The sequence below is a fragment of the Numenius arquata genome, chromosome 14, assembly GCF_964106895.1.
Source record: "Numenius arquata chromosome 14, bNumArq3.hap1.1, whole genome shotgun sequence".
Lineage (NCBI taxonomy): Eukaryota > Metazoa > Chordata > Aves > Charadriiformes > Scolopacidae > Numenius > Numenius arquata.
Window position 1 is genome coordinate 10,688,564 of NC_133589.1, and position 14,103 is coordinate 10,702,666.

A 14,103-nucleotide genomic window follows, 5' to 3' on the forward strand; every position below is an offset into this window, starting at 1 on the left:
TCTCTGAATAAACCAGTTTCTCTCCTGAAATCCAGGGGCTGTGCTCTGCCACACATCTTCCTCAGCATCTTGAACTCCACTATTTCTAGGTCACTACAGTTGAGGCTACCACTGATTATCACACGCCAAAACATTTCTTCCTTATGTGTGAATAGTAAAGGTAGAACTGCTGCATCTCCGTTTCAGTTTAGAAATGCATCGACTGACTACATGGAAGTAGCTTAATTGCAGGATGCTTATTCCATCCAGTTCTATGCTGGGTAAGTGCATTGTTTTGAGATCATATCTAGGCCTCTTTTGGCCTCATTCTCACAGTGCTGTGTGTGCCCTGGCAGCTTTGGGCTGTCTGCATTCATCACACAGGTAAACTGCTACCTGGATAATGCAGCTATGCATAACTAGGGGTTAAATACACATGAAATTAGGAGTCTTAGTCATTCACTCTTCTTCGGTAGACTTTTTTCTTGCTCTTTGCTTTTCTAGTTATGGCTTTATTCCTTCTCATCAGATGTCTTGCAACAAAATTTGTTGCTCTGTCTGTGTGCCAGTACAAAGAGAAAGGAATTAAAACAGTCTCTTGGCAAGCTGCTTTTTGTAATGATTTATGTTTTCATTCTGCTGGAATAGTTGATATCTTCAAGACTTCCCCAGACTTAGGAAAGAACTGCATGGTCATATACTGATATTAAAGAGTGAAAAAAAAAATCCTGGAAAATGGAAGTTTTAATTTTCTATTGTGTGATTTGTCCAAATGAACAAAATAAATGAAACTGGCTGAGAAAGAGAAGCTATCCTTTGTTGCCATGTAGTCGTATGAAGTATTGACTGGAGAAATTACTGAAAGGTTAGGAAAATGCAGAGCAGCCAAACAGGGCAGACTCATTAAAATCTTTTCAGCAGTGGTAGAACATACGCATATGATATTAGTCCTGGTATTTTATAATCTGATAATTGTATTAGCCTTGCTCCTATCTCTGTATTGGCTTTGCATATTTTAGAGCAGCCATGTTTTAATAAAACATCAACATATTAGTGTGTCATGTTAAAACAGAACAGAAAAAGTCAGATGACTGGGACATCTCTGAATAAGCCAGGCTAGTCTTGTAAGATATGATTGAACAGTATGTTTGAAGCCTGACTGTACTGGGTCAGCATAGCATTAACAGGATAAAACTAAAGAGACTATTATTAGTGACTCAAATTCAAATTTTTCACGTATTAGTCTTATTCAAGTACATTTTTCTGCAACATTTTAAGTCTGTCGTGACTAAATTTTATTAGATGTGATTTAACTGACTTAGTATGATCATTTTCTCTTGAAAGGTGTTTGACATAGCTAATAGAGCTGTCTTGGAAAAATAAGTCAGTTTCTGGATATTTCAGCTTAATACAGCATGCAATGAATATAAACTATACAGAGTGTGTGTTTTTAATTTAGTAAGTTCACAAATAATAGCTATTCTTACAAGGGAAATTAGGTTTGTTACCTTTATCAGTGTTATTGCTGTACACTAAACATATTCCGCTGTAGCTCTCAATTTAACCTTGTCAGATGATGGAAGTATGTACTTTTCCTTGAGCCATGTATCACACTTATTTAATTTAAATGCTAAGACTTAAAATTACAGAATTGCAAGCCATTCTACCCATTACTTATTTAGGAGGATGTTTCTATATATCCCTAATTTTATACTTTGTCCTAGCAAAAGGGATATACAAGTAGCAATTGCTTCTGCTGTAAACAGGTCTATGAGGTTTAAGATTATTCTCTTAGTGTGCATCCCAAAAGCTCCAGTACCAGGCTTGCGTTCCTCCAGATTATTTGATGGCAGATGTAAAAATCCCAGGTCTCTACAAGTATACTTCTCGTAACAACAGTAGCAAAAAGAATATGCAGAAATTAGACCAGGAGTAAGTTGTTCCTTACAAAAGAGATCTCAGAAGAGAATCTCCCAGCTAGATCTGGAGTTCAAGCACTAGTTTTCTTTAGATTGTATTCCTTTGCAATCCTAGAGTAAGCCTCTAGCTATAATCTAATTAACTGCTTACAGTGCAGGTTATTCTCTTATTCAGAGACTACTTTCTCAGAAGCACAGAGGGACCTGTCTTTGTGACACAAGCTGCAAAGTTTTCTTATTTCCTTTGCCTATCATCAGTTCCACAGGCTTAGCAGATGACAGGAATGGTCTCAAGTACCTTTCTTCATCCAACAGTTAGTCCGTCATATCTCTTATTGCTCTTATTCAGAAATATGTGGACTTTTTTAGGTGTATGTAACTGATGCGAGATATAGAAAAATCCAATGTATGTTGGAAGTTGAGACTTTTTTGGGAAGGAAAGCCAGTGAAAGGAAATGTATTATTAAAAGTTACATATACACACACCAGATTTTGGGTTTGTTAGCATAAATTTCCATTTTATATTAAGACTAGGCTCCTTTCTAGCATTTCTTCAGAGGAAAAGAAGTATTTTGTCAGGTTTATAGCGCGTTAAAATAAACACAAGGAAAGAAACAGGTTCACAATATAAAATCTTCAGTAGTAACTCCAGTTTTGTTGGTATATTTTTCTTTACCAAATCCTCTATAGGGTATACAAAAACAGCAGAGTAAGCAAGAGCCTTTAAGTATCAGTTTAGGAAGAAAACAGTCTTGTCTGGAGTACATTTCATCTGCTTTAACATCATCATTTCAACAGTCTGCATTAAGAACCAAAAAGCCAGAATAATACAGAATCAAATACTTGGGACATTGAAACAATCTTTTTTTCTTAGGTAATATTCAATAATAAACACTTATAAAAACACGTTTCTCATAATTAACAGTTTTTAACATACGGACTGGTGCCATAAGTAGTCTGAAACAGAGGTTCTTCACTGAGCAATTTTCGCTGGGCTTTTATGCCACTGAAAAAAAAAAAAATCTGCAGAGGGGCATAAAATTCATGACCAGCAAATATCCCCATGGATAAACCTCCTTAAAGCAGCCATTTTTCTTACAACACTATTACACCATCACCAATAGCTTGTTGTTCAAGAATACAATTTAGTACCAGAATAAGTGTCTCAGGAAACCGGTGCCATCATGTTTGTGTTTCAGTTCCTGATTGTCTGCAAAGATGACCAAGGTAGCTGGAATGGTTTCAAGGAGGTAGTTGATGGCAATTTAGTCAACTGATTGGTGTACCCATTCCTCCATTGAGTGTGCTTTACTTCTTGTAACTTGCAGAAACAAAGTAATTATTTTCCTGTTGCAAAATAATTAGTACTGCTGCACATTCAGATTTCTTTTTTTTTTTTTTTTTTACATTTAATTATTGTTACATATACCAAAAGGCTTTCCGTTCAAGGACATACAAGGTTTTAACTTATAGAATTATAATTTATGTTTTTATAAATTACATCATGGCTATACACTTAAGCCATACCTACACTAAAAGCTTTGGCCAACAATCAGGGAGAGGTGATCCTCACTGATACTGCACTGCACATACAGAATGCTGTAACTGTCATTATACTGGAGGAGGGAAAACCCCCAAATCCCTCCTTTCTGCAGAACATGCTCACGGTTTTGGTGGTGTGAGTTACATCCACACCAGGACCCAGGAATACTCTGCCAGTATTGCACACTAGCAGTTACACTGGCAGTGCCCCTGGGGTTGCTGTAGCTTCAATCCAAATTCTATTTCTTCTTTTTCCCCTCTCCTTTTCCTTCCTTTCCACTGTTGTGGTTGCACAGATCCTTTATTTTTTTCCATCTTCAAAGCAACACACCACATGTTTTCACAAAAGGAAGTATTCAAAATGGTCATTTAAAAAAGTTTATTACATCAGTGAATCAGCAAATAGTATTTATTTCAAACAAAGCCACATTATCTTTTTTCTTCTTTTATCTAGATTTAGCTGTACTCAGTAGTAAAAATGGGACTATAAAATGTAGAATGGAGATGAAATGAAAAAGTTGAGATGTAATCTCAGGACTCTTCAAGTATAATGTACTTTCAGCACTTCTACCTAAAATGCAGCCAATTTGTGTAGATTTATGCCTTACAGTTTTAAATCAGTATTTCTATAGAATGCAAATATTTTATACCCAAATAAAGACCTCCTACAGGTTAGCAATATCTTTAATTGTATAATGTAGATTCTGTTAATGAACTTTAAATAATTTAGCCTCCCTTTACAGACATGGTGACGTTAACTGGATTTATGGAAATGGTAATCAAATGCACTAGATGGGACGAGTAATGGAAGTGCTAAGACTGGTATTTCAACCCACCAGATGATTTTTCTGTTTAATAATAAACACTCAGTCCAGCCTCCAAATAATGAAGTTTTAGAATCCCTCATTAAGTTTGCTCAAAAGTGGAAAAATTCTACCGGAGCATTATGTAGTCTTGAGATGCATTTAAATTCTTTAAAAAACATCGTTAGAAGTTTAACAATTTAGGAATCTAAATGTAAGTATTCTCCAATGGTCTTTGCACATTTCAAATCCATGAGCTTACTTCAAGAAAGCAGTCAGATATGTGGAAATCTTAAATTAATCTAGAATATGAACAATATATGAACAATATGAACAACAAGTTTCCTTGGCTTTAATTTCTTCATTAGTTTAAGATCCAAGGAACTGTGGGGTTGTTCACTTGGTAGGAAAAAAAAAAAAGTTACTTTTAAACTCTGATTTACCAAAAAAATAAAAGCCCAGAGATTTGCAGACATAATAAAATTTATTTAAATTCCATGCATTACGGTAGCTACAAGTGTAGTCATATGAAACTGAAGGACAATAACTTCTTCTGTCCATACAATGTAGCTGTAAGTGAAATGAATGGGAGTTCCACAGTTACAAAGAAACAAACAAAACAAAAAAAAAAAAAAACCAAACCAAAAAAGGTAAATCTGTTTCAGTTTTGAGTCATCTGTGAATTCAGATACAGTCACTAGACTGTAAACTTTTGGGGGAGGAGATGGGCTCGCCACAATTGTACAACTGAAAACGTTTAGCTTAAGACATTCTGAAGAAGCTCTGAAGATACCTTTTAATACTTACTACTAATACTCTGGGAAATGAAAAAAAGTATCCATTAGCCTTCATCCTAATTGTTAGAATCAGGATAGCAATTGTAGACAGTCCATTTTCAAAGTGCAGCTAAATAGGGTTTTATTATGCAGCTCCTTCAAGTTGTACTGAGTAAGCTTTATCTGGAACCAGTTTTGCTTTAATTTCTCAAGAAAAACTTCACTGGTCCTTACAAGCTTACATTGCTTTTTGATATGCAAAAATTTACAGACTGTGCTTGATTCTGACCCTCCCATATTTCAGTATGTGCAAACTCTTAGGGATTTAAATAAGTCTTTCTCCCTCTCAGTTCAGGCTGATCTTTAAAACAGCAAGGATTATCCAGCCCTCTAAATTAAAGACAGGGTGAACTGAGTAACTTATATAACTGGCACTTTTTAATTGGCCCAGTTCTCCCACAAAATGCAGCTCTTATAAATACTAATAGGCACTATTGCCACAAATTCTCTTATTCTTTCAAGTTTCACTGATTTACTGGTTGTTAGCATTTTCTGCAGTTAAGAATTTAATAATGCTGAATTTTTATAAAGACACAATATGTAGTTCTAACCTTCAAAATTGACTTACTGTGTCTAGTAATGAAGTTAAGTCAACCTAAATTTGCCGAAGATATTAACAAATGTAAAGCTAATGAAGGTGCCACATTTGCATGAATGTTTTTTAATTTTAAGAATGGATTCAACACAGGGAAGGGGCAAACCTAATTATTTTAATACAAACTTGGTTGAGTGCCCAATTGCCTCATTTAAAACTGTGTGTGTGGGGAGGCTGAGGAGTTTAGAAAAGTCCAAGTAACCAAATACCTAGGTTACTGGAAAGTTAAAAAGCTAATGCAACTGCGTTACATCTGGATAAAAAACATTATTCAAAAGCAATTCAAATACCGAAAAAGATTTCAAATTGAATAGTTTATTAACATGGTAGTCATCTTTGTAACATGTGCACACACACTCGCACACTCTGAATGATCTGCCTGGAAAAAAGAGGTCTTAATATATATGCTGGGGGAAATTAAACATTAAAAATCCTCTAGATTTTCATAATTATAGGCAATTATGTCCACATCACTTACAAAGCTATTGCCGAATCTTTCCAAGGAAGCAGAATTTGGGAGAAAAAAAAAAATTCTTTTTGGGAAAATTCAACAGTGGCATAGCAGAGCTCTCAATATGAGAAAGCTGACATAATGTGGACCTTTGCTGTGAAATTTGTCTTTGCAAAATATGGGGAGAAGTTTATCAATGGGCAGAAAATAAGAAGGCGGTGTGAAAGTAGGCTTTTGCAGAGTCGATTTTCCTCACAGTATTGTGCGGGGGTCATTGAGAAAAATGCTTAGTCCTTCTCTGGAACCAGTTTCAGAACTTTTCCAATTGCAATGGTCTTACCTAAACCAAGGAGATAAACAGTACAGTTACATATATTTTTAATAGAATGTGTAAGTCTCTAAGAACATGAAAACTTCTCCCAAAAATACAGGCTCTCCAGAGTACTAGAAATGATTCAGAGAATAAACTGTTGTGTTGTAGAATGAAATCACCAGTGTATTTTAAAAGCACAAAAAAATCTTAAAAATAGTAAAACTGCTGTTCTCACAGCAAAGAGTGGAAAGCCTGTTTTACCTTCATCCAAGGAGAAGGCAAGGCAGAATCATTCTACTAGATATGTTCACTGCTTTTAAAGAAAATTTAACTTAAATACGTCCCACAAATCTATGAGTTTTACCAGGGTGAGCATGAGTTAAAGCCCAACATACAAACCCACCCTATCTTTCCTAACTTTAAATAGAGAAACTATGGTATTCATATTGTAGGTGGACATTCCAGGATGCATTAAGAAAACAGTGCTAGCAATTTTTCAAATTCAACCTTTTGTTTCATAGTGCACATTTCTGTACATTATTCCTCTAAAATAAAGCACTTTTTGTTAGTAGCCAGAACACCGCACAATGGCAACAATTTGCTTAGATTTACTTTTCCATTGTTACCCAGATAGTGATTTCCACCAGACACCAGCGTTTTAATACCTCATTGCCATGCATGATCTCCTATTTCAAATAACTGCATTTTTGCAGCAGTAACTGTTGATCAAGCAGTCTTACCCTCATCTCTTAAGGTAAAGCGACCCATCTGAGGGAAATCTTTGAATGTCTCAAGGCAGATAGTTCCTGCTGTCCTTAAACGGGCAATGCATACTTGATCTTGTTTCACAAAACGGGGCCGTGTCTTACTTTTGTCTCCTGTTTTTTTGTCTACCAAGCAGATTAAGGCCTGTATAAGAAAAAAAAATTAATAACTGAGTGCTAACATAAAGGTTATTTTACCTTTACAGACAAAACTGAAGTGGTCTACAAAAGAAAATACTTGGAAATACATTAAAAAAAACCTTCTAAGATTTACTGCACAAGAGAGTCAATCATGACTTACCACTTTTCAGAAGGCTTATGCTAACAGCTACAGCCATTTTGGTTATGTTCTGGTACTGACCAAAGATTCCATTCAAGGCTGGAGCTTTGTTGCATTAGTTGCTCTATAGATGTACGTCATGACAGAACTCCTTATCCCAACAGGTGGATTGTCTATATTCACATCACAACTTAAAAGGACACTTACTGTTATCTCAACTTCTTCAATACAAGTGTGGATGTGCAGCACAGCATTATAACCTGGGCAGATAATGGATTTGTGCTCAATTATCACTATCTGTAAAACAATTAAAAATAAGTGCATTTTTCCTTATTTCCATTATAAAGAACAGAGAATAAACAAATACAGAACTATATTAAAAAGTATAGTTGAACAATACACACGTAACAAATTTTTGTGAAAGTAACAAATTTATAACCGAGTTGTTAATAATATGAAAGCATAAAATTGAAGAATTGGTATGACAATATGTTGCTTTCATGATTATAGGTATCTAAAACCTTCATTGAGAAGTTACATTTAAAACAAATTATAAAAACCCAAATTAATAATGTCAGAGTCTTAGGTATCTATGTTATTGTCAATTTAGAGATATGATAGCGGATAAGAAATCTGAAATGAAGCTTCAAACTACTGAAATTTAGATTGGGTGAAGCACAAGCAAAATATTTCAATGCTTTTTATCCATCTATACAGCAATTAAATGCCAGTTATTCTACCTGGGCATCAAACGTGCGTCCAGAATGACACAGGTTGTTGGGATCACAGAGAATAAATCCTGGAAGGATCTCTTCCTCTTCAATTCCCTTCAGTCTGATCTTTAGATTTTCACCTGGGGCTACTGAATCAGTTTCTACGTCGTCAGAAAGGATTCCAAGAACTTCCACATTGTGCTTAAAGAAAGCAAAAATGCATTTTTCTATTGTGAATATTCTAGTCTGGTACAAAATAATTTTAATACAACAAGATTTCACTAAATAACTCCATTACAGTTTAAATTCATTATATTTGGTTCTGCAAGCTTCAGAACATTTAGAATATTTGAATTATGACTTACCAATATTCAAAATAGCATAGTTAATCAAATGTGTTTTAATATAATTCTATAGTATATATTAAATGGGAAGCAAATTTCAAAAATATCCACTATTTCTCAAAGTGAAATGAGTTTAAAACTTATAAAGAGACGAGACATACAAAGGATGTATATCATCTACAAAGAGTGCAAAAGCCACATTGTTGTATAGACTCATTACATTCAAAATACAACAGTCTGAATATTAACACAATCCAGGAAGCCCTAGAATCCCAAAATTCTACAAGACTTCCTGGAGAAGATGATAAAAATACCAACGGTATATTAATGAACACTCTCCAAGCAAACACCAAAATGTATTTCCTAAGGTTCCTGCACATTGTAACCTCTCTTCTGATTTTTGTATCTATGCAGTACTAGATACCAACAGAAAATAAATACTGGTAAGGCAAAGAAGTTACAAAAAAAGAGTAGTTTCAGAAAGTGGTCTGCTGTTCTGACTTCCTGAAATTTTAGTTCAATCCTCATTAGCTGCCCAAGAAAAAAAAAAAAAAAAAAAGTTCGTCATCAAAAGCACTGGCTATTTACTGAATACATTTAAAAGCCATTTACAATTTATTAATTTCTCCTAATCAACCCCAAAATAACATGGGTGTCAGATTTTATAAAAAAACACTGTCCGTTAAATTACCTTAATAGCAGAAAGGCAATCCGAGTTCTGAATGCTAAGGAAGTATACACACACACCCCCTGCCCTGGAAACATCACCCAGGTAAAACATGAAAGCTTAGTTGTATTCAGCTGAGCAACAGAAATTTTTCTGATTTGAAGCAACAAATATCTTTAAGAATCAAGCTCTTTTTTAGGGTAGTAACATTTTTTAATATATAAACCTTACCATACCTTGTTTGGCATCATCACAAGCTGTTGTCCTTTGCAAATAGAGCCCGACTCCAGCTTCCCAAGGACCACAGTGCCCATATCCTCCACAAAAAAAAATAAATTTACATTAAAAATTTAAACCATGTTTCTGAAGAGTCTGTTCTATTTATGACTTAACTCTAAGCATGATTACTTAACCCTATGAAGTAATTTAGCACCACTATACTTAATGTTTTTGAAACTGTTCTCATGAAAGATTACAGATTAAGAGTCTCATATAATGCCAAAATAATTTACTTCCCCTCCCCACCTCTATTCTACAGTTGGAAATGTAGACATATCAAAGGGAAAAAAAAGATACCCTCTAAAAATAGTCCATTTACTGCTTTCTGATAACAGTCAACTTATACTTCCAACCCTATTATTGTAATTTGTACCTTATATTTATCCACAATTGGCAGCCTGATTGGTCCATCAACTGAACGGTTGAAGTTTGGCAAATTATCCAGGTATGGAATAAACGGTAATCCACTAAAAGAGCAGAAGGCATTTTTTTCAATTTTGTGAGCACCTTTCTACTTAACAATTACTCAGAATGGATAAATGCAGTCCAACAAAAGGAATGATTTTCATTCTATCATCGTTAAGAACAATGACCTCTAAGACAGTTAAATCTATCATAACTTCCCATCATTAGTGTGCACTTTACCCTAACTAACATGTTAATACCCAGGAACTGCATCTAGTTTTTAAGTTATGTTACAGTCATATTTTATATGAATTAATTATTCCTTTGAGAATCTTGCTAGATGTGTAACGTTTTAGAAATACAAAACTGTAAGCTAGGTCCAAACATGATTTTCATTAATCTGTTTTAACTGCCATGAACGATATTGGAAAACATGACATCCAGTGAGAGACATGGCTTGTCATTAATTACAATACAGCTGCAAGCAAACTGTTCACATCAATTACTCATTCTAGCAACATGTCAACCGCAACATCACTGGAAAATTCAAGGGCTAGCACGGCACTCAAACTTGCAAAGTTAAAGAATACTGCTGATACTATTACAGAATCTGCTAACTTGAATAGCCAGTTAGCAAATGCTTTCATTTGGCTCATTGCATGGCTGTGTTCTTCTTGCCCTACAATGCAATCTTATTTCCTCAAGTGCTTTAGAACACAGATGCAACACACCATGCTATGCTTCTTCCAGGCTTCACTCTAACATTTACTTTTATTGAAATATAGCAAATATACAAAGTTGTTCAATTTAAGATACATACATATACCAAGGACAGAATTCTGACTGTTCTTTAAGGTTTGCTCCAGTCAGTCCTGAGCAGGGCATGAAATGAATATCCTTTTTGGGATTGAAGCCAACTTTCTTCAAAAATGGCACCAGTTTCTCTTTACATTCCTCGTATCTATTAAAATGACAAGCAGATCAAGATAAGCTTCAATTATTCCAGCATAACATAATACTGTGCTTAAAAAAACCCCAAAACAACAAGAAAACCAGACATCTAATTTTCTTTATTCTGTGAGCAGCAAGCAAACCTAACAAAACTTAGTGGCCTACTTGCATCTTCTCCCCAGTCTTCCAGCACAACTTGGTATTGTTTATTCCCCCCTCATTCCTCTGCTCCATAAAGCATCATCAGTTCTCCCCGTATCTCTCAGTCACTGGGCTGGGTAAGCAGCAGCACATGCTATGTCTGCTTTTAAGCAGGAGATCCAGGCCAAGATAACGGGACAGACCAAGCAGACAGTTACTGAGGTCATGCTGCAGGCTTTCACTTTAGTGGTGGCTTGGTCTTCTCTAATCTCCTACGTAATTCCCTAAGACTTAATGCTATTTATTTCTATCACATTTCTTCCCCTCAGTCAGTTTCAGCTGAATTGAAGTGTCAGAAGGTTGGGAAAGGCCCAAGACAGCACAACTGGGCAGGGCTTATTCTCTTAGTGAACGAGGCTGATGTTGTACAGTTGCATAGTCCCTCATAGCTTTCCACAAAAACTTTCATGATTCTTGACAGCACAGCAAGTTCTCTGACAACTCTTACTACACTGTAGAAGAAAACTGTATCCAGTCATTACACAAGTATCTCTAGGGAAGGACTAAGTTACACTTTTTAGCATCCAGCTTAAAGGGGTGAAAAGAAAGATGTGACAGAAGCCATAAAAAGACCTAAGTTTTGACATTAAGGAAAATTAAAACTCTTCAGTAACATTTTAGTTTAAGGTAGAAAATAATAACTTAGTCCTTTTTATTAGTTACTAAAATATTACATATTGACTTCCTAGTTATTTTTACCTGGCCTGTACCATTGCAAGATTCCTTTCCTCCCCCCTTCTCAGACTGTGATCACAAACCATTTTAAAATAATATTTGCTTATTTGATTCAGCTTATCATAAACGAACTCCTCCAAATAATACAGGGTGAACAGGATAATGCTCTTCTCACCAAATCTAAGCCAGGAGCTTAGCACAAACGTGGCCAAGCAATCAAGAATCTGGCAAACTAAACTACTGAAAACAGTCAATTCCTTTTCGGTTCAGTAGAAAGTTTCCAAGTCAACAATTAAACTCTGTTAGAATGCATGGATTTGTTAAATATGGCTCCACAGATCCAAACAGTTGAAGTGCATGTTTTAAAGTAGTGCAGCACTTCAAGCTTAGCTGGGAGGCTCTGTCCTAGGCACTATGCTGCTGTTTTCCCCACAGTTTTGATAACCTCTGTCTTTAATCCACCATTCTTTCAGCAAAAATGGGATGCAAAAAATTACTTACTGAAATAAAATAATTGCTATCTTTTAATGAATTTTTTTTTAAATGAACATTTTTTGGTAATATTAAACTCACCTTTCATTACTCCAGTTTACGGTTGGATCATCCATTTTATTAATAAGAACTATTAAATGTTTTACACCTGCTGTTTTTGCTAACATGGCATGTTCTCTTGTTTGTCCACCTTTCTCAAATCCAGTTTCAAACTCTCCTTTTCTTGCAGAAATAACCTAATTAAAAAAACACATTTTAATAAAAGTTCTACAATTCTCGCAACAGAAGAACTAACTGACAATGGATAATCCTGCCTTATTCAAAAATAACTTTGGGTAATCAACTGGTAAAAGCTTTCAAAACACACTGGTATATCTTAAATATTATGCATTAGTTTCTGCATTGACATATATAAAAATCACACAACACCTGTGGACAATTTTATAAAGCTCTTAAGTTACTGCAAAACCCACTCAAATTGGTAGACTTAATATTTGAAGATTTTGCCCAGTGTAACTAATCAAGAGTAAACAAGCAAACAAAAAATAAAAATCAAAAGCTTAATTCCACAGTATATTCTAAATAAAAGAATCTGATTTGTCCTCACCAGCACGGCAAGATCAGCTTGAGAAGCCCCACCAATCATATTTGGAACAAAGCTCTTATGTCCAGGAGCATCTAAAATAGTGAAGTGTTTCTTCTCGGTTTCAAAATAGGCACGACCCACTTCTACTGTTTTACCTTTGTCTCGTTCTTCTTGATTTGTGTCTAAGGCCCATGAAAGGTACCTAAAAAAAAAACCAACCCAAATATTCCATTTTTGTATTAATTTTTACTAAATTTATGTATGATGATTCGTTTATCATAAAGTGTCTTTTTTTTCTGCTCAACTATTCTAACCACCTTAGCATTACTGAACTTCAGCATTTCCAAGACCGATCATGACTTCTTATTGAATGTTTTGTGTATATATAGTAAGCTGTAGTGCCCAGTGCTAGCTCTCCCTCACACACCTAGAAGGATGCAATTCTAAAAAACTATTTTCAATTACTAAGTTCTCCAGGCGTGATCTAGCCTCAAATACTTTAAGCTTTGCCTCAGTTTGAAAAACACCTCTGGATCAAATGGAAAACAATTCCTCTCTCTCAGCATAATCTATTAAAAAATTAGTTTCAATATGCACATATTCATATTATGAGATCTATTATTATTAGCTGTAATTTATTTGCACATAAGTTGGCTACAGACACCACCTTTATTCCCCCCATCTTTGATACCTGATTGTATCTCCTAATTATATGTTAACCCATTGGCCACTGACAAACAAGTTAGATCTAAGCTAGATAGATGAACTGAAATTTCAAAAAAAGATTATTTAGCTCCTTCAGGCTTTGTGCAAATTGGTGAATAGAAAAGAGAGAAAAAAATTGACACTCTCACTAAGGAGAAGAAAAGTAATAATACCTAAATTGAACTGGCTTAACATACCAATATTTTTCACCATTAGCAGCAGCTTAGAAAGATCTTTAGCTTTTCTTTTGTATTGGATCATGTCTGAAGAGACACTGCTAACTCAGCTGACCAGCGATCAGGGAGGGAGCATCAGGGATTATTAAACACAAAGACGTCCTTTCCAGCTCAAGAGGTTCCCTGAGTCAGAGAAAGCACTAAACATTGGGAATGATGGATATATAATCACAGTCTTCCCCAGGCAGTAACTATTTGTCACTCATCAAGGTCTAAATACTAGATGGCTTTTGATTTGTACCAGTATGTGTGTTGCATGTGTTGTAATCTTCACCGTGACCTGTATTTCTGGAAGATTTCAGCCAAGCCGAAGGTTAGGTTTTACTCAGCTAACATGAGTCAAGCAGGAATCTATGTGTTGTAGCTG

At 35.2% G+C, this 14,103-nt stretch overlaps 1 protein-coding gene across 3 annotated transcripts in view; it reads right to left on the bottom strand.

The window, feature by feature from the left end:
* Nucleotides 1-3,303: 3,303 nt before the first annotated feature.
* The window catches only part of GSPT1 (G1 to S phase transition 1), a 28,010-nt gene continuing 17,210 nt past the window's right edge, over nucleotides 3,304-14,103 (bottom strand). For all 3 annotated transcript variants that reach the window (XM_074158782.1, XM_074158783.1, XM_074158784.1), the window contains 9 exons: nucleotides 12,817-12,997; nucleotides 12,291-12,445; nucleotides 10,711-10,851; nucleotides 9,859-9,952; nucleotides 9,443-9,523; nucleotides 8,223-8,396; nucleotides 7,690-7,779; nucleotides 7,179-7,347; nucleotides 3,304-6,465 (listed from right to left, as the gene is read on the bottom strand). In XM_074158782.1, coding sequence (XP_074014883.1) covers nucleotides 6,413-6,465; nucleotides 7,179-7,347; nucleotides 7,690-7,779; nucleotides 8,223-8,396; nucleotides 9,443-9,523; nucleotides 9,859-9,952; nucleotides 10,711-10,851; nucleotides 12,291-12,445; nucleotides 12,817-12,997 — 1,138 coding nt within the window. In that variant the 3' untranslated portion in view covers nucleotides 3,304-6,412. The remainder of the gene's footprint in view (nucleotides 6,466-7,178; nucleotides 7,348-7,689; nucleotides 7,780-8,222; nucleotides 8,397-9,442; nucleotides 9,524-9,858; nucleotides 9,953-10,710; nucleotides 10,852-12,290; nucleotides 12,446-12,816; nucleotides 12,998-14,103) is intronic.